Raw genomic sequence first — 25,419 nt, 5'->3', positions numbered from 1 at the left:
ATGAGACATTTCTGTAGTCCTTTTTTCCAAAATTAAAACTAACAACACTAAGGGAATACACCCCCTCTCTACTAGATAAATATATCCTCAGATCTTCTTTAATGTATCACCAATTACTTAGAAGACAAAGTTGGTGCATTTCAAAAACAGAGAAGCTGTGTAACCTTGTAGCTGAATCAATAAACTAAATTAGATCATCAGTCTCTGTTATTATAGTACTATTATAGCAAAACCTCCAACAGCTTTTTCATCCTGTCCACTGAGCAAGGGTTCATAGGCAAACATAAAACAACACAAGATTTAAAGTCTTGAGATGAGAATGGAGTATATGAAAGGCTTTATTGAAACACAGGCCCAATTCACCTACCGCAATAAATTAGAATTCTTTTGACTTTGTGTCTGTTGAAATCAAGCAAGTATACTGGCAGACACCACTATGTGAATGTTCTTCCTGCCAGAAGCAGTTAAACAAACCAAGGAACCTCTGTTCATTTTCACTGCTATATTTCAACTGGGATCCTTATCTTGTTTTTCCCCAATCAACCAAAAAACAAAAGGCAAAGTTTATTCTTGATTCAAGGTTCTAGCTCTGAGAGCACCAATCAATGGATTTCTGTACAGACATACATGTTAACAAATTGTAACAGCAGATTCCCTGTTACATTTTTAGGGACACTGAGTAGTATGCACCAGCACATTTACTTTATCCCAATTATTACTGGAATTAAATTGTAATGGAAGTGAATCATAGTGTTTTACCAGTATCCCAATCTATAGCATAAATTCCAAGATGATAAGCATTTCACATTAATGTTCCTCACTTACTACCATACTAGAATCACTATATAGTTACCCTTATTATTATTTTCACAGTTGAAAACAACTTTCTCCATTGCAAATACATACCATTGCTCAAAACAGCTTTTAAAAATGATTTCTCCTTTGTTTTTTTTGCATTTCTGTGAAAATGTGAAAAACACCTCAAGCCTTCATTAACAATCATGACTTCAGTGGATGGAGTTGACCTGTTGAGGAGGCAAGAGGTGTCTTTCCATACTCCATATTCTCTCATATGAATAATGCATGAAGGGGATCTCATATATTTCCCCCCACTCCTTTTGCCACATAGAAGCACATTCCCCATTCCTGATGCAAGCAAACAGAAACACAACCTAGCTTAAATCTCAGGTACCCACTGGCAGAATCAACACATCTTTCCTTTAGAAAGAGAAAGTAAATATACATCAAAAGTATGGTTGTGGAGAGCTGGGCCAAGGATTATACTTAGTCCATAGTTGTTCTTCCAGATTTGACTATCTAGCAGATAGGAGCCTGCCTGCCTTTCCTCAATAAAAGATACTAAACTTTTTTTCCTGAAAGTGCACCATTAGTTGGCCCAGCAAAGATTTCAGTCCAATCCATCAAACCTGTTTCCTGAAGAATATCCGTGTAATGGGCCACTCTAACTTGAGGGCTAAAGGCCACCTGGCTTTCATTTCATGTGGAACTATTTAATTTATAGAACAATCTGTTTGACTACAATGATGAACGCACATGTCTTCTTAAAATGCCTCATGGGGTATTCCTCCTTGTTCCCATTTCTGTAACCATAGTAACTCTGAGGAGAAACAGTTTTTGTTCTTCCTCTCAGAAATTGTTTCCAAGGGATAATGGTTTTAACTCTCATTTGTCCTACAGCAATTAACCTTTGACTTAGTCTGTGTCCCAGTGCAGAAGTTTCAAAAGACAAGATAACTTTTTCTCTTGCTTCATTGTTAATATTCTCTTGATGAATATTGGCAGTATGTATTGCAGGAGCTGACTGGGCTTTTCAGGAAATTGAGAATATTAAAAAATATTTGTGGCCAAAAATGTCCACCTTTGCATAGACTGAAAAGAATCTATGAAAATTTCTTCTGCTTTAACCTATTTTTCCCCACTTATTTTTGAAAGATGGCAAGATATTGTTTTATTTCTATTTCTCTAACTTTCTAAGCAAATATACTGCTGTAGGTAATCTAAAATGACAAGGAAGGAAACAGTCCTTTCTTCTAAGGACAAATCATATAACAATTTAAATGAACTATAGCTAATACACCAGTGATCCATTATGAATAGTGTATATTGCAGTTGTCTCAAAGAAATTTCAGTCAATTAATCATCAGAATTTTAGTTAATTACATTTGTATGCATATCTCCATAACCCCCAGATTTCACATGAAAAATAAAAGGCTTCTTTTTGGCTTTATTATTATAAATGATATGCTTTAATGTTTGGTAATATTAATGTTTATTTTATTTATACATTATTTCAAACTTCATTTTCATTTTATTTAGATCTTCTCTCAGCAATGTCAGGATGAGAATCTCTCACATTGAAGCTGCAAACCCAGATCCACATATCCAGAAGTAAGCCCACCGGACTTAGATTTATTTTTAATTAAAGATGCATAAAACAGCACACTGAAGCTTTCTGAAACTCTGGTTAATATTGCAGCTCCAATCACTACCATTTAGTTATCAATAAGTCTGCAAATTTTGAATACTTTTGCTCAGGTTTTAATTTTGTCTCCTTGATCCACACCCTATCCACTTCCAGCTTTAGAGCCATTACTTTTGAAAGCTCACTAGTTAACTATCTTTCGTTAGATTCTGAAATTTCATGTAGCTACAAAAGAGAGCAATCTGGTTCTCTTTCTGCTCCATGCAGTGAATCAGTATTACTGGCTGCCTTGACTCAGCATAAGAAGCCATTAAAATCATTTATTCAGTTTTGGTTTTAACATGTTGTGTGAATAAGTCATTGAGGCTTGTAAATTATGACTTATGGCTTAGCAGTGTAAACTGCTATGTAAACCCAGTTAACTGCAACTTAGCTGTTGCTAGGGTTAATCTATTTGCCTGGAACCTTTTTTTCTTTTTCTCCTGTTTATAGCTCACTAGCATATCTATTATTGGCCCTCCTCTCACTAACTTATGGCTTCATACAGACATGACAATATTGAGAAAATGTACTTCCATGAAACTTCTGTTATCCTTTGTTTTCTTTATGCGTTTAATACTGAAAGTTGCCCCTTTCACGCGATTTTGAGGTTTTGTGGCTGGTTCCAACTCTAGTTAATTAATCCAGCATACGGTACCACTTTCTTATTCTGGTTTATTTTAATTAACTATTTTTTAAACACCATTCAGTTTCCTGAATAGGCATTTACGAAGAAGTATATTTCCTCTGAAGGTGAAAATTAACACTTTTCATCTGTACCTGAAGGAGAAGGGGAGGAAGAGAGAAAGTGAAGTCCAGTAGAGAATCACAAGATTGGTCTTATGATGGTAAGTTTTGTTGTTAAATCTGAACTAGGCATCTCTCTTTTGCTGTGCTTCTACATATTGGAACAGCTTCCCTTTGTTTAATGTGATGCCAGGAATGGAGGTTGAGGGAGAGGTTGTACTGGATTGTATATAATGTTCTTGTGATAATGTATTGTATATTGTTTCAGTTCTTGGTTTAGTGTATATTGTACTGTAAATTGCTTAGAATCATCTGCTCCTGAGGCAGTATAAAGTCTCATAAATAAACAAATAAATAATCCAGACCTGCCATCCACATAGTATGTTTCCTGAAATATTCTTGCTCCGTGCTCATCCTTATCTGAGTTGGCATAATATATTGTTATGCTTAAAAGAAAGCCAACTATAAAAAATATCATTCGGATACATGCAAAATATTCCCATTCCTCAATTCGATTCAAAATGCTGATATTGTACCCAAAACTATTTTCAGCGTGAAATAGGCTGCCTCATTCATTTTGCTTTTGAGCTCAAAAGCAGCTGTTTTGAGTTCAAAATGCTTTGATCTGAGCTCAAAACATTTCCAAAATGTTAGAAACAGAATTCTCACTAAAATAGCTCTTTTATACTTTGAACAAGCGTTCTCAATCTTGAAATGTGGAATATCAAATTTGAAATATTTTGCACACCCTTAAGAGTTTCTGTATATTCTTCCGCTTTTTGAAACAAAGCACCCACTTAATTCCCCCTATCCCATGATAATTATACCTTCAACTCTCATTACTCAGAATAAAAATCATTACTTATGGTGAAAACACTTCACTGTGATCATTCAGATTTATAATAACCTTTTCAGGCATTCTTAACAAATGTGTGATAGTAAAGTATGTTGGTACTGCATTCTACAACTTAAGAACTTGTCCACTCAACCCCTTACTCTTCTAGATCATCCAGGATCCAGCTGGGGATAGTATGAAGAACAGCAAGATTCATATTTGTTTAAAGTTGAGCATATCTCTTTGCATGACTTGGGGTTTTAATAAAGCAGATTACTAGACCATACAGAGAGCTCACTCAAGCAAATACGAAGTAAGCCCCAACTCAGACCTCATGGCCTCAGTGTATGATTCCTCTTTGTCTGACAGAATGAGCTCCAATCCACTATCAGCATCAATATAGACCGTTCATGCCAGAATTTAAGAGTTACTTCAGATAGCACTTCAGATCTTGCCACCCCCCTTTTATCTTGAATTAAATTCTGCAGAACTGTAGCCTGCTTTGGTAAGAAAGCCAGAGTGTAGAAAGAAGAGAGAAGCTTACAGGCCAAGTGGGACTGTTCGTAAGTAGCATGTGGCTCTGAAATGCCAAGCTTGTAATCAGGACCGATAAACCCTGGCTAAGCTTGGGCAGAGGCGAAGAACACGTGCATTTAATGCCAAATATGGGAACTACTTATTATTTTATCTCATAGTCTTGTAATTGTTTCTTGGCAGTGTGAGCAAACAGCAATAGTGATGTAAAAATAACTTCTAGCACTACCAAAACTACTTGTTACATAAACAATAATCCAAGCATGGATCTTCAGACTAATATCTGAAATAATGGCTTTGTTTATCAATTCTAATTCAAAACTCTGTATTTTGCTACTCAGTCAGTTTTCAAACAAGGAAAATTTCAGTAACTGAGATACTGGAGCAGAGGAAATGTGAGCAAAGTAACCCAAGCTATAGTTTATTATGGAAGATGAACATTATTAATAACAAAGGACAGTCCTTTTTACATTTGGGAAGCAAATGTTGGAATTCCTCAGAAGTATTTAGTTATGAGACTGCTAAAGTGCCCTGTAAATATAAATTAATTTGCATGGGTTAGATATATATGTCCAGAGAGGTGTCAGGTTGAATAAGTCTGCTAACTCTCTTGCAATATGTAATTCTCTGCAATATGCACCTTTTTAATTGGTTGGAAATTAATCTAGAAGAAAGAGAAGGGTCAGAAATTACATGACATATCATTTTCTTCTTATTGCAACATCATTAAGAATTTTAGTTCCATTTCATTTGAGACTGGTATTAACTCCATTAAAAAGCAATGTAAGTATAGTTTTAAAGCAATGTACATGAAATTAAAGTAAAATAATAGTGAAATACATTTGCCAAGGTGCATTGTCATTCTGCCATTCTTACTGTTTTGTCAAGAATGAACACTAATGAAAGAAGCTATTCATGTCTAATTCCAGTTGGTTTCGGTATTTGATCAGTATTTATGGAGAGGGATTCAAGACAGAAGAAGACAATAAATAATTACCTTTCTCAAATGTTAGTGTTATATCATTCATAACTGCTGCAAACCTACACATATTTTCCTGGGAATAAGCCCTATCAAATCAAGTGTACTTCAGAGCAAACATGCATAGAATTATAGTGTAAATAACCAAATCTTTTGTACTGCAAACATGTATCAAGTTAATGGGGCTAGCTGCTTCGACCCATATTGTTACAGGAGCATATTTATCTACTGATTATTCTGGAATAGTCCATTTAATATGTTAATCCCTTATCTAATACACTGTGGAGCATATGATTTAGTGAGCCCTCTTTTAAGGATATTTTTTGAGGTTAGATTTATTTATACTGATTAAAAATGATTTCCAAGAAATGGGCATTAACGAGTCAGCACTGTCAACATTGTCTGAGTAAGAGTGGAAGAACTGAGGATAAATACACAGTTGTAAGGGGAAAACCCATGTGCAGGGCATAAGGTTTCTTTGTTTTGAAGCTACTTTTGTGGTTGAAGAGACAAGCTGTTTCATCTTGCCTCTTTGTCAATCTGAGTAGTTGTGGTAAAAATTGCAAAGTTGGTGTCAACTGGCATACACAGCTTTAAGAGATGCCATTTTTTTGGGATCACAAATTTTGTTTTGCTGCAATGGATTAGTACAGCTATAAAAGTTTAATTTGTACCTTGCCCAGTCCTGGAGTATCTTTCACCTTGCTGACTGCCCTTAATAAACACGGTGGAGCAGGTGGAGGGGATGTCTGAAGGATCATGCTGAATTTGGTGGCAAATAGATGAGATTCAGAAACAGAGGATGTAGAGGGCCTATGCTTCTTCTTTTTGGATGACAGATTCAACTTCTGAGCAGCTCTGTAGAGGAAAAAGAAAGTGAAATAAAGATGTTACTGAATAATTAATGAAATGTCTATCTTGTTCCAAGTGATGTCAGGTACAAAACTGCCTGTAAAACTGACTTTTTTGTGTTTATTGTATGAATCCTTCTTAATTAAAACAGCTAATAGCTAAACATGGTTAAGTTTACAGATGGTGCTTTTTATATATAATTCTTCAGACAAGAATACAGGCCCTGTTGTCGCCAATCACAAAATTAATACAATGTACAAAAAAGCAATTACAAAATTCAGTGTCATAAGGGGCATTTGATTCACAAAGTACCGTTTGTCTTTACCATGTCCTTGGGTGTCATGTGATTACATGTGAAACATTTGGATATAAGGAGTGAATCATGATTATGTTAATGTTCCATTAAATTGCCGAAGTGAAATTAACAAACATATAAGGAACCTACACCAAGATGTTTTGAACTTAAAAAATCTAGTCTGTTTCCTGACATATGGAGAGAGAAGTGGGGGATGCGTGCAGCTGGGAATCAAACATACAAGCAGCAACTCGGAAAGTTAAATAAATTGCACTTTGATTTAGGTACTGAGAACTAGAATTTCCTATGCTTTCAATGTATAAACAGACATTTCCTGTATTCAAATCTAGGGCATTGCTACAGTCCAACTTCTAAATATATGGCCACACTTTTCATTTGCTGTGTTTAGCATTTGAGAATGGCTTTAACATGGAAAAAAATATTGAACTTTAGAGAGTTTTTCTCCTGCAATGTTGCCATTGTACTCACACTTTCTATGTACATAAAAAGCAAAGGAAGTTGAAAGTACCTCAGATGTCTAAATGGTTGAACAGACTATGGAACTTTGCATGGATTTTAAAAAACAACCCTACCCCCTTTTTTTAAGAGCATGGTGTACTTTTATTTTATATATATTTTAATATTCCACAAATTTGACTTGCCATTATACAGTGATTGTGTGGGGACAACTATAGGTCATGAATGTCTCCAAACATAGTCTTCTGTTTAGCAGCTGAAAAAGGAACGATCTCTCTGTATTACCATTAACATCCTGACTACATTCCTCCAGTCCAGTTGGCAGATCACACTGAATCTTAGATCTTGCTTGGTTCAAACTTAATATGCATTAAATGAAGCTCTTTGTAATTAGATAGATTCATTTAATGCATGTTGAAATAACTCCATGAGGATGCAAATGAAGCCAAGAAAGAACAGCTTGCCATAGGTGAATGGTCAAAGACTTGCAAAGATGAGAGTGAAGTTGGATGGTGAGAGAAATGCTCCTTAGTGATTAAAAAAAGGGTAATGGCTTCAATGGATCTCACCTCACTTCAGCAAAATGAGAACTCTGATCTCAGAGAAGTAGAATGGGAGTCTGTTTAGACCAAGGCACTGAAGGCGTGGTGGTCACTACCTGTGCAGCAATGGGACAGACAACTTCCTCACAGACGTCTTGCTCTGAGAAACTACCGTACTTGCCACTAAAACAGAGTTTGGGAGGAATGGGTTTGTAAGACTGGGAATTGAGGTTAGTGTGTATTTAGGTGTTATCTCCTGTGGTTATCTGTTGGTACTTTCTCAAGTAGGCATTCCTGTCTTAATCTGAGGAATCTTCTCATAGACAGATGCATTGGGTCTGGCTAGGATGGCAAAAATAAGCAATGGTTGCTTCAACCAGCCAGGAAAACTCAGGTTAGGAGTGGCCTTTCTTATCACAGCCTGACACAAGTACAGTGGAACCTCGAGTTACGAATTTAATCCGTTCCGTGACTCTGGTTGCAACTCGAATTGGTCGCAACACGAGGCAAATTTTCCCATAAGGTTCAATGTAATTACGTTAATCTGTTCCGGTGTCCGCGGACCACATGTCGGGGCGGGAAAACGGCCGCGGACCACACGGCAGGGCGGAAAAATGGCCGCGGACCACGTGGCACAGGCGGAAAAATGGCCGCAGACCACATGGAACGGGCGGAAAATGGCCGCGGACCACGTGGAACGGGCGGAAAATGGCCGCGGATCCGGCTCATAAGTTGAGGCAAATTCACAAGTCGAGGTAAATTTTTGGGGCCGGAGCTGGTCGTATCTCGAAAAATTCGTAAGGAGGGGCGTTCGTAACTAGAGGTACCACTGTATCTCACTTCGTTTCATCAGAAAGAAAATACTAGCCTATGTAATACAAGTTGAATGCCAGAATTCATCAACTACCACCGATGTTATCTGGTACAAGGGGGTAACTTTCCAACCAGCATATTTACAAAGCCTGGGTCTGAAAATGGATCAGCTAAGAACTTGTATATTTCTCAGCAACTGACCATGCTTTATTTAGTCAGCTTCCTTTATGCTGGGGCTAGGGAATTTGGTGAAGACCACAAGGGTACCTTGTTGACCTGACTCCCTGGGCTCCAAATTATCCTTAATCCTTGTCGATCTCCCTCCATTGTTTATGCCTTTTTACCCTCCAAACTTACATTTAATTGTCCATTTTTCAATTCTGTGGTTTTAATTAATTTTTACCAAAAAATAAATGTTCTGTATAGAAGATAAATATATAGTTCTCCTGAGTGCACTCTGAAAGCCTCTGCTGCATATTTTTAAGCTTTCAAGTCAATTAATTTTTAAGAATGGCAACAGCTCAATTTATGCCAATTTATACTTTCAAGGCAGATTCTTTATATCTATAGCCTATACGCAAGTTATTTCTGTTATTATATTTGGTTAGATGCTTCTGTTCTTTCTCTCTGTTTCGTCTCCCAAATATTCTGACACTTTGTTGTTTAGCTATCTTAACTACTAATTTAATTTTCCTAAAGTACTTATTGAACCAAAAGATCCATTGCTGACATTTTTTTCTTAAAGAATAAGAAACATTGTTGGAAGATAGCTGGCCTTTTCAAAACCTTAGAACGATATGCCATTTTGACAGTACTAACCTTTGGAATGGCATTAAAACAGGACAACCTGATTACATGTTGGCCAACAACTGGAAAATGAATGTAAAATATACATACTACATTTTTCTCTCTTTTTCTATTAGAAGTGAAAAATGAAGGAATGTGGATAATAGTATGATAGCTACAGGCTTCCCTCTTATCTATGGAGAAAGTCTCCAGAAAGTTTCCTTCCAAATGCAGAGAGAGAGAGAATCTGTACAAGATGGTGCTGCTGTTTCTCAGTAAATCACCTGCCTCGATTCTGGTTCCAGTACTGACTTTCCACATAGTTGCACACCCTCTAGGACAGGGGTTCTCAAAGTACGGCCCACGGGCTGGATACGACCTGCCAGGGTCATTTATCCAGCCCGCCCACCTGATTGGCCGCCGCTATCAGAAGCGGAAGTGTCGGGGCTGTGTTGGGAGCTGCAGATGATGCACGAGGTAGATCGCAGAGCCGGACTATTCTACATGACAGGTATGGTGGGTCTGGCGGCTCTCCTCCTCTCATGTTTTTTTCAAACTATAGTCCAGCCCCCCAACATTCTGAGGGACCGTGAACTGGCCCCCTGTTTAAAAAGTTTGACGACCCCTGCTCTAGAAGAACATGATGGTAATTTGGGGGTCCTCATGGAATCTCAGCTTGAGCAGCAGTGGGATGCTGTGGCCAGGGTGGCCTTTGTCCAGCTTCAGCTGATGACCCTGACAATGTGATTCATGTCCTCTTCACCTTGCAGCTAGACTACTGCAACATGTTCTCCCTGGGGCTGCCTTTAGATTATTCAGAAGCTACAACTAGTTGAAAACCTGGCAGCCCTTCAGCTAACTGGGGATAGACTTAGACAAGTGACTCAATGCTATGGACACTACACTAGTTACTGTTTTCATTAATGGTACAATTCAAAATGCTGACAATTACCTTTAAAGACCTACACGGTTTGGTTTCTGGATACTTATAGAATAATCTTTCCTGGCAAGATTTGTCCCATCACATGCATTCTTTGAACAGGGATGCCTGAGGGGTCCCACTCTACATGAAGTGACAGGGCAGGAGTCTGACAGCATATGCCTTCTCAGTGGGTTCTCCCATTCTGGGGAACATCCTGCTTCTGGAGATCCTGGCTTTCTAATCTCCTGGTTTTTAGGAAGGCACTTAAGAACTCATTATTCCATAGGGTGTTTGGAATTCGATTACACAGAAAGGCCTTTAAAACATTCAGTTCTTGATATATTAGAAATCTATTACTCATCAACTACTTACTGTACTTCTCTGGGCTCTTTAAAAATTAAAACGGAAATTTCCACATGTTTAAACCAGAATTTTAGAATTGAATTATGTAGGAAAACACTGCACATGCAATGAGTAGTGGTCTTACAAGGTTTAGTAGTAACTTTATTAAAATGCAAAGCTAGTAGCGTTATTAAAAGTATTATTACCAAAGGAGAACAATGCTGTGATTCTTGACACTAAGTAATCATAATAATAATAATAAAAAAATTAATCAAACTAACAATTTACTGTGAAGCCCTTTGGGTTCTCTGAGCTTGGTTGTTTTCTTGCAAACGTATTATTACCCGGCTAGGTAATCTTCAGTGCTAGAATAGAGTGGGGTTTGCTCTCTGTTATATACAGTGGTCTGCCCTGCCAGTGTTGGTGGGGGTGGGGATGTGGGTTTTGTTTTTTCCTCTGGTAGTTCCTTGATTAGGGTATTGTTTACTGCTTGATTGTTTGTTTGGTGTTAATCTTGGTCCTAATCTTTGTTTATCTGGGTGATGATTGGAGGTGTTCTGGTCTTTTGTTTCCTTTTTATTGTCTCTTTTGAATAGTGTGCAGCTGTTGTTTACTTAGGATGTTTTGGAGGGCTTTAGTTGGTTTGTGGGCTACAGAGATGCCATGTGGTGGTAATAGTCTGTTGGTTGTTTCTGAGATGTTCTGATGTATGGGAGGGTTATCCTTTTCATAGATTGAAACTATGAACACAAACTATAAAAAGGATAACCCTGCCATATATCAGAAATGCCTCAGAAAGTACCAACAGACTATTACAACCACATGGCATCTCTGTAGCATACAAACCAACTAAAGCCCTCCAAAACATCTTAAGTAAACTGAAAGACCCAGTAGCTGAAGAAGAAAAAAACAGAAGTCATCTACAACATGCAGTGTAAGGACTGTAACAACCACTATGTAGGACAGACAGACAGAAGGCTAGCAGAATGCATCCATCAACACCAACTAGCAGTCACAATGAAAACTCCTTAATCTCACAACACATGGACAGACTTAACCATAGTTTCAACTGGGAAACTGTCAGCATCTTAGACCAAGCTAAATCCAAAAATGCGAGGGAATTCCTGGAAGCTTGGTATTCAGACAAGGCAGCCATCAACAGGCATATAGAGATAAACAACGTCTACACACTATTCAAAAGAGACAATAGAAAGGAAAACAAAAGACCAGAACATCTCCTCACCAGCAATCATCACCCAAATAAGCAGAGATTAACACCAAGATTATCACCAGACATACAATCAAGCAGTAAACAATACTCTAATCAAGGAACTACCAGAGGAAAAAACAAAACCCACCCACCCACCCCCACCAACACTGGCAGGGCAGACCACTGTATATAACAGAGAGCAAACCGCACTCCATTCTAGCACTGAAGATGTTACCTAGCCAGGTAACAAAATGTTTGCAAGAACACAACCAAGCTCAGAGAACCCCAAGGACCCCACAGTTGAACCCTGAGCCACATACGTTCTCTTCTATTGGTAACAATTTACTGAAATTTGAGTTGACACCTACTTCCGACAAAAACAAACATTTTGGGGTACATTTTGGTTTTATGGGGAAGCTGATTCAAATGGACAATATGGGCAGGGTATACAGTTAGTTAAAGCAACTCTTTTCCAAGATTGCTAGCTATTTCGATGTAATCCTACACATGTCTACTCAGAAGTAAGTGCTGCTATGAATTCAACAGAATTTACTTCCTATGAAATATATTTAGGCTGCATAGTGATGATCCCACCCAGGGAGATTAATCACACCTGAATTCCTCAGTTTAATTTCAGAATGTAACTTTCTTCAAATGTTAAACTATTTGCAGTTCAGTGATCTAAGACAGAGCTGAATATAATTTTAGTTTCTCCTTGCATCTGTGTTTCTGCTATATGTCCATATGTATATGTATGTCTCTATGAAAACCTATGAACTTGTCTCCTCAAAGCCAAATAAACCCTTGGTGCTTGCTGTTCTACTTTTAATCATATACTCACTTTCATTAAAATAATACAGCTATCCAAGTTGTACTTTTCAGAACTATTTCAATATATTCCTTGGATGATTTAAGCCACTCAGATTTTGGATTTTTATAGTACCTGTTAACCAAACTCAACTGGAAGTATTACAGTCATAGAGCAAATCATTGTAATGGCTTTATATACAATTATTACACACAGTCAGGGCCAATTCATAATTTAATAGAAAATTTGCCCCGCATTGCAAATTTTGAAAACCCTTTGTTAAATAGCTAATTAAATCAGTAGGGATTTTTCTCTAATTTGAGATACTGATTTTATACATGTTTATCTTGTAGCACAATCAGCATAGTTTCAATGCAGAGTTCCTCCCACCCTCCCGGCCCCGAGTCATTTTAGAAAAGCAAGGAAATCTTTGCAATTTCCCTTTTAAATTTAACAAGTTACTGTTATGTCATTTGGAGTTGGAAGTAGAACTCTTGAAAATACTACTAAAGATACACCATAAACTTTCAAAGGGTAAAATATAATGTGTAAAACAGAAATTTCTATATAAGTTGAAAAGGATAGTAAGTATTCATAAAGCACAGATAAAATGTGTAACAGTTTGATCTATCTATCTATCTATCTATCTATCTATCTATCTATCTATCTATCTATCTATCTTTTGTCTTTATTGTTTTTTTTTTTCAGTCTTTCACCAGGACTCATAAATTCTACAATTTCTGAAATACAGCTTTTGGATTAGTTATATAACAGCCTGCTTGACCATACAATCTGCATAGTTTATTAATAGCAGAGGGGGTTTATAGCAGAAGTCTCATGAAGAATTTGTATATGTTGTGTACATAGAACATCCTACCATATTGCGAACTACAGCAGAATAAGAAAGAAATCAGCTTTTTTTTGAGACTCCTGTAGAAATATTTCATGAATCAGAAGTTTTTAACCAGGAATGTAAGAAATATATTAACAAAATTTTGAGATTGTAATGGCTCATATTCCATACAATGGAAGATAACAGATGAACTTTTTCACAGCTTCCACTGACCATTCATTTCAGCAGCAGGTGTAACACCACAAAAGATGCATTCTATATGGAATGCTGTACATATGTGGAAACACATAACTTGGTCTGTGTTTTGCTGTTTTCATTTTACTGTGATTTATACATTATTAAATATCTATACCACTTTTCTGCTTACATAAGAACTTCAGGAGTCTCAAAACAATAAATGGAGGCAGTAATATTAGTTATACTCCTCTTACTCAATAAAGTCCTTTGAATAGAAGCTCTTTTGCATCTTTAAAGGATTATCAGTTGTTACAACCACTCATATCTATTTAAAAGTTAGTTCCTTTTTAAATATGCACACCTGATAATCTGAAGGGTATTCACATAAATTAATGTAAGTAAATCTCTAATTAACAGATACAGATACTCAGCAGGCACTCCCTTTAAGCCTTCCTTCAGACAATGTCCTTTTTCAAATAAAGCCAACATACATAAGTTATATAGGTATAGAAGCTCTCCATAATACTGTGGTCCTTCAATGCACACACAGCCTACAACTTCACTGCTTGTCTTGTCCTGTACTATACAAGACTAAAAATGCCAATAACTATGACAAATATGGTTTCCATCATATGACAGGCTTGCTTTTCTATGGATGGCAATTCTGTGACTCTCCTGAAGTTGTTGAGCTACTACTTTCACATCCCTCACCTTTGGGCATGCTTGTATAATGTCTCTCTCATACTGAATAACAAGTCAGCCTTTTTGTCCTCACTCTATCAATGTCCTCAAGACCATAGCACTCATTCCTTGATATTGTAGAAAGCAATATTTTTAATCTACTTCCTGTTCACTTACCCTATACTAAACCCAAACACTGAAAACAAACTATGTTTAGGAACTGGCTTTCATATTATATAAAAATATTATTATGATGATCTTCCATCAGCATAAAATTGATTTACAAGTTCATTTTGAAAAAAAAATGGTTTTTAGTTCCCATTGTTTGACCAAATACATTTGGAAAATGAGATTTGCAACATACTCTGCTTTGATCAAACTAAGCCACTCTGTTTCAGCAATGGTTATATTTACATGGTTATAGGTAACACAATATGAAATACAATATAATACTGTATGTACATTTAATTACATGTAAAGTTTTACAAACTGATTGCTTAGTAATGCACTTTCTTATAACCCATGATAGGAAAGTGCAATATTCACATTAAGATATATTTCCAGAATTGTCAAAATAATATTTAAAATTAAAGTAAATGCATCCATATCTCTATGGCTTTAGATTAGGGACAATCTATGTCACAGGTAATATTCTCTTTTCATAAGAGAAAAAGAACATGTGTGTATGAAGAGAAGTGCTATATTCATATCCCCACACACTCCAGATCAGCTTTCTGAATTATTTCCAAAGCATTTCCACCATTCTAATATATAATACAATCTTGTGAAATACTAATGAAACATATAATTATCAATATTTAAAATACTGAGATTTTTAAATCTTTCAATTTAACTACTGATAGATGGGGTTCTGTAAGTTCACATTTATTTTAACTCAATGGACTTTATTTTCAAAAATAATATATAATTTTAAGAAAAAACCCACCTCACACTTGTGCAATGGGCTATTATAACCTGATTGTTAAAAGCCATGAAAACCTATCGTTATTCCATTTGGTTTTATGGAGTTTATAGGATTTGCATTCTTCTATCTCTAGTGAGAAAACCTGACCCCACACACACAGTTAATTTTGGTTTATCTCTACTTCTAGTCACTTAAATCTTTCTTTGTCTCTCATACTGGAAAAAGCAGTATCATATCCAGAAATCATACTTCAACACTTCTGTTGACAGAAAAACTACATGGAATTGGACTGAGGTTCAACAGATACATATCTTGTAATTTTGTGAGAGCTGGTACACTTTAGAAGCAGGAGGCTTTTTCATTAATTTGCACACATTAAAATATTTAAGACCACCAGAGCAAGTGGCCTTCTGTATTTAATTACAATTTAAAACTCAATCCAACGTTTTATGAGCAGCTTAATATAATTATGGAAGTTATAGACCTACCACACTCTAGTTACTAATGTTCCTTAAAGTAATGTGTGGCAATTATTGCATTAAATAAAGTATTTACAAACTAGCCTGTTCTGATTTTACCACATTCTCCTGATACCAAATATTCAAATGCATTTTATTTAACCTTAAAATAACTAGCAATGGAGATACGAAAATATGTTTTAAAGAATAAATATTTGTGACTCTGCCAGAATCCTGTGTTTTAAAAACTGTCTGTATTCTCCTTGGACAATTGAGGGTTCCCTCCCCTCCCCCCAAAAAATCAGTTGCAGCTTTGCTCAATTTGTAAAACTTCTGTTTTGTGATTTGCAGCTGTGGAATTCCATGGGGCTGTTTTCCCATTCTCAAAACTTTGAGATCATTCCATCACTTGAATTCAGAGCCCTATAGAAAACTTTATGGCAATCTTAACCAGCAGATCAGTTCTTAAAACTTCTGTTCAAAGATGAGATAGTTTTTGCAAAAACTATCCAGTTTGATTTTCCCAATTTATGGAAGCAGAACTATTCCTTTCCCCCAACCAAGCTTCTGGATTCAAATGAGCTATTACTCTCTCTGCAAAACAAATGGTTGTGGCTTATAGAAAAAGTGTCCAGCTACAAAATTGGGTCATACCTTCATCGTAGGTCTCACTGGAAATTTATATGCAGGAAGAAGAGTATCTTGATGACCCAGTAGCTTTCATTCCTCCCCATTAAACACAACATGCAAGGAAGTGTGATAGGGCTAGAAACAACATGCTTGTTTCAGAAAAAAAATATTGCCCACAACTTTGGTACAGTATAGGACTTAGATCCAGGTATTATGTGTTCCCTGACCACCTGGCTGGAAGAATCAGTAGGGATAGCTGATCACTCCAATGCGAGTCTGTCTCATGCATATTCAGTATCACTGGAAGACTGATCCTCAAGCTGAGATAGGTCATGAGTTCTCACCACCACCACCACCACACACATTTGATCCCTTGCCTGGAACCCTCATTCCAGTAGAGTAGTTTCTCACTACCCTTCTGCCATTCCATGGAATGCCCCCAAAACAAAAACTATCTCATAAAATTGCAACTAAAGTTCTTGAGCGACAAGTTGCATGCATTAATGTCCATTTCACAGGAATGTGCGGCCACTTGAATCAACTCTGTGATTCAAGCCTGCTCAGCATGTCTGTCCCCTCCAGATGCCAGCTGGTTCCCTGAATTTTCCTTCCAGAGCTAAATGAGAAAACTACATGTCATGCTGCATGAACCAGGAAACTTCCTCCTTCACCTCTGCTGTTGCTGGCCATGGGAGCCGAAGTTTAATACCTCAGCAAGTTATGCTTGAAGTTGCCTCTTCTGTTCTCTCCTTATCCCCTTTTAACTCTCTTTTTATCTAGCAATCAAACCATCCCCACCATTTGCTTCCTGCATCCAACTGATTTAAATATGTTAGTTACTTATTTATAACATTTGTATCCGCATTGTCATTTTCGAACTATGTTTTATTGTTAGTCACCTTCTTTTTAGCCAAAGTTTTCTTAAATACTTCTGGTGCATCTTGCGCACTTCCATAGTTGTTTACACGTTTACACTGATTTCTGTCCTCTTCATTTAGACAAGTTTTCCATTTTCTGAAAGAATCCAACCTCCCTCAAATCGATTTAACAACCCGCTTGTTAATCACATCGGTATCCTCTTGGAATTGATATTACTGTTTTTCCTGATTTGCAGTAGACACGCCAGTTATGCTTCTATTATTAGAAGATAAATAATGTATGTTTCAGGCAGTGAACATTTTTGGAATGTGAGAGCACGGCCTGGTACTCTTACCATATAAATGCCATGGAGGGGTTGGCATTTTAACAAATGGCTGCCACAGTAAGTGCAGCCATTCACAAAACATTCATTTACCAGCAGACAATCTTGAGAAATAGCCTCTTCTCTGGCTTGCTTTAATCTTGTTCTGGGCAACTAGGCCAGCTTCCAAAGAAACCTTGAGCTACAGCCATCCGCTAATTTTATTTTCTAAAAATAAATATAAGGATTATGTAGGGCTCGGTGGATTTTTTAAAAATGAAGATAAGGCTTGAGACTAGTGCTTTGCTTTGCAATATATCAGCTTTCCCCTTAATTATTATTATTTAATTAAGATAATATAAAAATAACAGTCAGGACAGAAAGTCTGAAGTGTGCTAAGGGAAATGTCTGCAGCTTGCTGCACAGATCTGACCTCTTGACATTTCCTTTTCAATTTCCTCTCTACAGCTCCATTCATTTTCTAAACATTTTCTCATTAGAAGTCAAATGGGACTCTGTTGAATATATTCATACAGTTCTGCCCTTGATTTTTTTCTATGAGGAAGAAGGGCGGAGAACCGGAGCATAGGATGCAACTGCACTTAGTGTAGTGTGCTCCCCTAGAATACACACGCCCGTGTTCTTGCAAGTATGCATTTTTGCTTAGTGTTACATTCTATGACAGGAACACAGTACAGCAGCTCTGCAAAAGGCAATACAGGTAGTCCTCGCTGAACATACACACATTCAGCAACTGTTCGAGTTTATAACTGCACTGAACAAGGGGTACTTATGACGGGTCCTTGCAGTTGCGGCCACTGCAGCATTTCTGTGGTCACATGATCATGATTCAGGTGCTTGGTGACCAGCTTGCAATTACGACGCTGCAGTGTCCTGTGGTCACGTGATCACCATTTGTGACCTTCACTGCCGGCTTCCAACAAGCAAACTCAATGGGGAAGAGGCAGGAGGCTGCAAATGGCAATCACGTGACCACGGGATGCTGTGACTACGTGGGATTTGCCTAACAACAGCAAATGAACTGAAACTGCTGGAACTGTTGTCGTAAGTTGGTATTGTCATGTGATGTTGCACCTTACGATCACATCACTTAGTGACAGAGTTCCCAGTCCCAATTACCATAGGTAAGTGAGGACTACCTGTACCTACTTTGGGTAATTTGTCAAGAAAATGGTAACCTGTTTTAGACTAAGATGGAACATTTGCCATCTTCCTTGGACACTATTTTGAGGGAAAGGTAAGCTTTAAATCTAATAAATTAAATTAAAATACTTTCCCTGGCTTCTTTTAACAAGATAATGCCATATGTCTAACCTGCAGCCTATTTCTATGTTTCTCTATAGATAGCACCTTAGGTATTAGACTTAGACTTAGGTATTGTCCCACTACAAACTAATTTCTGCTGGATATTCTGATATATTCCATTTTATACGGCGTAGAAACTAACATTATTGATAAAAAAAGAGGGTAGGTGAGTAATAACCTGACTTGCTCAGCAAACTTAAATCACTCTTCCTGTTTATCTTAAAAAAAGAAATCTCAGATTCCAACTGCAAGGTATTGATCAGTCCCAGAATTATCTTTCTGGCTGGTTTTATCAGTTTAGAGCTTCTGGGACCTGAAAGAAACATATATAAAACTCCTGAGAGGCAACCAGATTTTTTCCCCCTTCTTTTCCTATTCTCTCACCTTGACACCATTTTAACATTCAGCACTTTTGCTGATTTCAATCAGTGCTTTTTAAAAAGACTCTCTAAAGTAGCAACGTATCTAAACTTTTGTCCTTACAGAAAAATGGCTCTGAAGACTACATCAAAAACAGGGCCTCGTAACAGACGAATCATTTTACTTATAATAATAAATGTAATGGCTTTGTGAAGGTTGAATTTAAAAAATTACCAGCCATTTATAAATGGCATAGGACAGATCCTAAGAGATAGCTACTTGCTATTCAGGAGTTTACTTTAATGTGGTCAGTCTACCTTATTTCATATTGCCATTATAATGCAAAAGCACTAAGCAATCTGATTCAAGAGCTAACTTTAAAATGAAATAAGAATGAAGCTGAAAATGTCAAGATTTGAGGAATTTAAAACATGTAATAATGCCTCAAATAAGCTATGTTTTCACCTTCTGTCTAGACAGATTAGCTGAATTCAGCTAGTGCCTATTCATCAGGAAATAATTTGGTTTCACACAGTTTAAGGTGCCATTCAACATCATGTAAATAAGCATCCATTTGAATGACAGGACTTCTCCATCCTCTACTTCCTCATGAACCTCTCTTGGTCCACAAGCATCTACTCTGTCAGGCACCCCAATCTTTTCCAAAAATCTTGGGACACACCCATTAACCCAGCTAGCTCAAAACTGTCTAATATCACTTTTAACAACTCCCCAGGCTTTAGACACAGGTCTTTCTTTACAGGCAACCTGCTTGTACACAGAAAGTGATTGATTCGCGTCAGGTAGCACTGCCATACGACATGGACAGCTAGTGAGGCTCAGATTTGCCCATGTTCATCCAGCACCCCTTTTTGTCTGGTTTTCAGCAAAGTATGGTGCATTGTATGGAAAGGTATAGCAGTTGGGAAAGGAAAGCAGAAAAGAAAGAGCAACAGTGACCGGCCAGGAGGATAAGTAGGTAGGTAAATGCTGGGCATTCTCTGATATTTTCAGAAAAAGGGGGAAGAAGAGATGAGCATGGCAAGAGTGAATAAGTGAGCAGTCCAGACTTCAAAGGGCACGGGCAGTGGCAGCTGGACTGAATGCACAGAAGACGTGTGGTGTGTGGTCAGGGGAGACAGCAGGAGTGGTATCGGTAGGCAATTAAAGGAGGTCTGGAGATGTGTCTGTTTCCTAAAAGCAAGACACAGGAGAGACAGCAGTAGATGCAAGTAAATGGATGTAGATGTCTAGAAACCAAAAAAACACATATGGAGGAACATGCAAGAGGTGATAGCAGGCACTGGAGTAACGGAGAAGGCTGACAGTTATACCACTTATACCAACTAACCAACTACATATGAAGGTCAGAATAATAGAGCACTTTTATTTTAGAACTATTAATTATATTTTATATATTGCTAGTATAAATATGTTAAAAATATGTTCCCAATTGGAAGTTAACAGGTTTTTCATTTCCCAAAGCTGATCTTCATGTGAACATTGAAGGGATTCCAATCTGTTTCTGTTCTTGATGTTGTTGTTGAGCAGTTTTTTTGTTTGTTTGTTTGAACTGCCCTGCAGTTTTTGTTAAAAATGGAGAAATGCAAATTAGCCTAATTTGCACATCAGGCTAATTTGCATAATATATTTTTATATTTACCTGATATGGGGTCTGAACTGTATTTCTTGCAGGATCTGATTCTACAGTACATTTCTTGTTTCTATTTTTTCCTAGCGAGGGCTTAATGCTGTAATGTGTACAGACCCCAAACGAGACAAAACACTCTTAAGGGTCTTGTCTAATATAATCAAATCATGAAGACTGTGCTCTTGTCCCAAAGCGATGTGTGCTATAAAGGGGATCTTGATAATAATGTAAAATAGACTTAAGAATCTGGTAATAAGAGGTACAATGGACACAGCATGCCCAGCATCAATCAGGCCCCAGACCTGATAGTCTAAGGAAAAGCAGAATTAAAAGAAACAGTACTTAGCGTGTTTTCCTCCAAGCCAAACATAATATAAACTGAAACCACAGGCAAACTGTACTATTTTTCATTGTGCTAATACCCAGATATTTTAAGTGTGTCATGCAGAAAAACCCTCTCTGTTTTAAGGCATCCCACGACACTGAAAGCCAGCCAAATTATTAACCGCAGACTCTAAGATTGTCATATGAAAGTAACATGCCAAGCTTTTTGGAGAATATTATTTTTAGTTTGTCTCTAGCAATATTGAGTAGGGTAGGTTTGGTGTAGTGGTTAAGGCACCAGCCTAGAAACCAGGAGGCTGAGTTCTAGTCCCGCCTTAGACATGAAGCCAACTTGGTGACTTTGGGCCAGTCGCTCTCTCTCAGCCCTGGGAAGGAGGCGACAGCAAACTACCGTATTTTTCCGACTATAAGACGATACTTTTTTCTAAAATCCTTACGCTAAAAATTGAAGGGTGTCTTATTCAAGGAAGTCAGCCAAGGAGAGAACCGCGCGGTTGCAAAACTGCCCATACTTTGTCTCTGCAAAGAAGCTTCCTCCTATTGCTAGCCTTCAATCACGAGTGAAATAGCTTGAGTCTGCAAACAGACTTCCTCCAATCACGAGCCTTATGTAACTGACGTCAGCTAATGCTGAACAAACCAATTGGAGGAAGTCTGTTTGCAGAGACAAGCTATTGGCAGTTTCACCCATGATTGAATGTAATCAGTTATGCAAAAGAGCATAGAAACAGAGCTGCAGAGAGACGGTTTGGACCTCCTCCCACCGAGTGTATCAGGTTGTGATGGACTGGAATGGAGGAAGGGGGGTGAAAACGGTGCTCTCGTCTCCAGAGTAACGCTCTGGAGATAAGCGGAGAAAGCTGGCGTATCCCTAAACATTCCAGAAGATAGTAGAGACTTGTGCCTGGGACCTGCTGGTCAGTCTGAGAAGATTTCTGTAAACAGGTGCTGGCAAATAAACCTTGCTGATTGAACCTGCATGGTCTCCAAGAGTTCTTTAGGCTAGGCCTGACATCAATCTTCTCAGACTCCTATTTACCTTCAAGTAGAAGGAGTAATATCATGGCTACAGATCCACAGGGAGCTAATCTGACCCCGCAAATGTTGGCGGCCGCTCTACTACAGCATCAGCAGCAAGTGGATGCACAGATTAATAACCTGCAAACAGCAATGGGACAACTAATGCAGCAGATCGGCCCAGGAGCCCAACAGCCACCACCAGCACCGTTTTCAGCCCCCTTCCTCCATTCCAGTCCATCACACAGGTAAACGTTAACTAATTACTAAATAAAAATGTGTTCTGCACTATCTTTAAAATACTGATTTCTTAATTTGGGGTTGGAAAAGTGGGGGTCGTCTTGTACATGGGGGCGTCTTATTGACGGAAAAATACGGTACTTCCAAAAAGTCTTACCAAGAAAACTGCAGGGACTAGTCCAGGCAGTTGCCAGGAATCAAGACTGACCTGAAGGCAACAAAAAAATAAAATTAAAAAAAAATTAAAAATTGAGTAATGCAATCCTTTGAAGGATAAATTTAACAGCAGCAGAAAGAGCAAAAATATACAAGGCTAAACAACGGGGGGGGGGAGAGAAAGAAAGATGGTCCACTTTTAGAGGTGAAATCAGGGGAAAGATAAAGTTGCTGGCACGCTTATCGGTTGGATGTACCAAAATGCAAGGTAGGAAATGATGCTTAAGAAGGTTTACAGATATTTTTGCACTGCTAAAACAACTCTCAGAACACCACTATAACATGGCACAAGATTATTCCTTCAGGAACAACATTCCACAGGAATTAGTGTAAATGATAGTACAGATATTATAAAATTGAGAACTACAAAGGACCTAGAGGATAGGCTACAACGCTTAAAAGGACTTCAATATTGGTATATAAACAGAAATGTAAAATGCTAACCTCTGAACAGAAAAAAATAATTCTCACATCTAAGATGGATAAGACTGATTAGCAATATTTCCTAGAGGATGCAATAAAACATGCAGGAAAAAAAAGAGAATGTTATGTTGCTTCAAAAAACCAATGGTAATCTAAAGGGTATCAGAGCTGTCAAAGAAACAAACACTTCTCTTCTCAGCAATGGCAACTTCTCAATAATACCTACTTTAGAATAATGCAATTTAGAAAGGAGGAAGATAACACAAAAAGGCTTCACAAAAGTACAGTAAGAAAGAGTATAGCATGCAAATCATGTGAAGCCTGGCTAAGAGCACTGGGTATCTCCACCCTACAGCAGGCTGACACAATTTGTGACCCAACAGAATAACAAACCATCCAGAGTGGTCTGCCAAAGCCGTGGTCATTCTCATCCTTTTCTACCTCTGTGACATATTTATTTATTTATTGAAATGTACTGGCTGCCCAACTCCATGGAAAACAGAGAAGGGAAAAGAGCATTTATTTTAACCACTGGTGGGCAGCTCCTGAGCCAGATGCAGCTCCCTGCAATCTCAAGATCACATTGCCAAAATCTGGCTGATTATCAATGGCATTAATTTTCTGTGTCTTTTCACAAAAGCCAGGGATTGACACTGGGAGCAGGAAATCTTCGCTCACAAAAGGACCGAAGAATCACCTCTGATTTTTTCAGTGAAATCATCACGTGATCAAAAGACATCCTGTGGCCCTTCAGCTAGGTGAGGAAGTGATCTGTGGTCCCTAATGAACAAAAAGTAGCTACCCCTGGTAGAATTTTTCCTTAAAAACACCAGTTGTTTCCATTAGAAATGTAGAAGCACCCTCTTTTCCAGCCAGCATGCAATCAGAACTATTCCAGCAAGCTCAAACAGAAGGACATGAGAAGGGAGATCCTCTCCTTTTCTTCCCAGCCATGGAACAGATGTGCTGCTCTTGCTCACAGGATGAAAATATGAGCTTTCCTTCTCCTGCCAAACCACTTCAGGATCAAAAACAAATCCTGGACATCAATTACAAGACTTTGCTCAATTTGGGATTTTATTAGTTTGAATTCATCCTATAACTCAGAACATGTGTTGTCCACTTGGATCTGCACAGAATGATCATCCCTGCCTACTTGCCCTCTATCTCATGGCACACTCCTTGTGCTACCTAAGGACTTGTTCAGGCTGCATGAAGTAATCCCTAGTCAAATGAGCCACAACTGGAACTCGGCTACCCCCAAACCCCTCCCATGTATTGGGTGACCTCACCTGTAGCCATAGCCAGATTATGATCTCATAAAACAGTTACAGAAATACATCTAGAATCTAATGTTTTTAAAGGAAAGGGGGTGCTGTGTGAAGCAAGTTCTCAAGAGAAAAGTATACCAGAAGTACAGAGACCCTGAATCCTGTGTTGAACTAAAAAAAAAAAACTATATTAACAAATTTATTTACATGAAAAAAATAATCTGGTCTTTGCCATATCCCTTTACTTTTATGGAGGAATGCTGCTTTTTACTATAGGTCACACAGCAAACGTATCTATGTAAATAAATAAATAAATAACTTGCTTCAATTAGTCTCACATGCCAGAAATAAGAGATTCTGCAAAACAGTCATATGAGAGGAAAGTGTTAAAATTAGCTACAGCAGATAAACCAATAATTCTAACAATTATTTATAATAAAATCTGAGTGCCGTATCTTAATAAAAAGATAAGGAACCGTCTAGATTCAGGCTTGTCACTCACATCCATTCGTGCCAATATCAACTGAAGAGGAAACCCACCTCCTTTTAATCGTATCTTTAACAATGATAAGCTGAGAGACGGTCATTATTAACAAACAGGAATAATAGCAAACACTTGGTTTTACTGATCAAGTAAACAAAATTATATCCCCTTTTACAGCTCCCCAGTCCATCATCAGCATTTTTATTATACATTCATTTCTTTAAGCCAGTTAACAGGAAGATTTGCTCAAATGTTCCTTGCAGATGCATGGCTCCATCACCACAAAGTATTATAATAAAAGAAGGAGGAAAAAAACATTCCACCATTCCAACTTCTAAGGAGAAACCTGAGGATCCTGAGGGCTAGCATCCCTCACGCTGCTTTTACTCTCAAAATGTCACCTTTGGTTTTTAACCAATGGTTACTTCTCATTCTACAGTGCACTTGCTCCATCACCAAATTTACCCACTATATACAGATCCTGTCATTGTGATTACAATGTGATCTTCTACCAGTTGAGAAGAAACAGCAATCAGTTGCTGTTTTCTCTGTATTCTG

General features: G+C 37.8%; 1 protein-coding gene across 3 annotated transcripts in view; it reads right to left on the bottom strand.

The window, feature by feature from the left end:
• The window catches only part of KIF26B (kinesin family member 26B), a 319,536-nt gene that overhangs the window by 110,512 nt on the left and 183,605 nt on the right, over positions 1-25,419 (bottom strand). For all 3 annotated transcript variants that reach the window (XM_088144230.1, XM_088144220.1, XM_088144224.1), the window contains one exon: positions 6,252-6,435. In XM_088144230.1, the coding sequence (XP_088000356.1) occupies positions 6,252-6,435 (184 nt within the window). The remainder of the gene's footprint in view (positions 1-6,251; positions 6,436-25,419) is intronic.

The sequence above is a fragment of the Python bivittatus genome, unplaced genomic scaffold, assembly GCF_059951505.1.
Source record: "Python bivittatus isolate LINGU-HERP-01145 unplaced genomic scaffold, Pbiv_v1 ctg000020_np1212, whole genome shotgun sequence".
NCBI lineage: Eukaryota > Metazoa > Chordata > Lepidosauria > Squamata > Pythonidae > Python > Python bivittatus.
The sequence above is the reverse complement of the archived record's forward strand: the minus strand, read 5'-3'. Positions and strand labels throughout refer to the sequence as shown.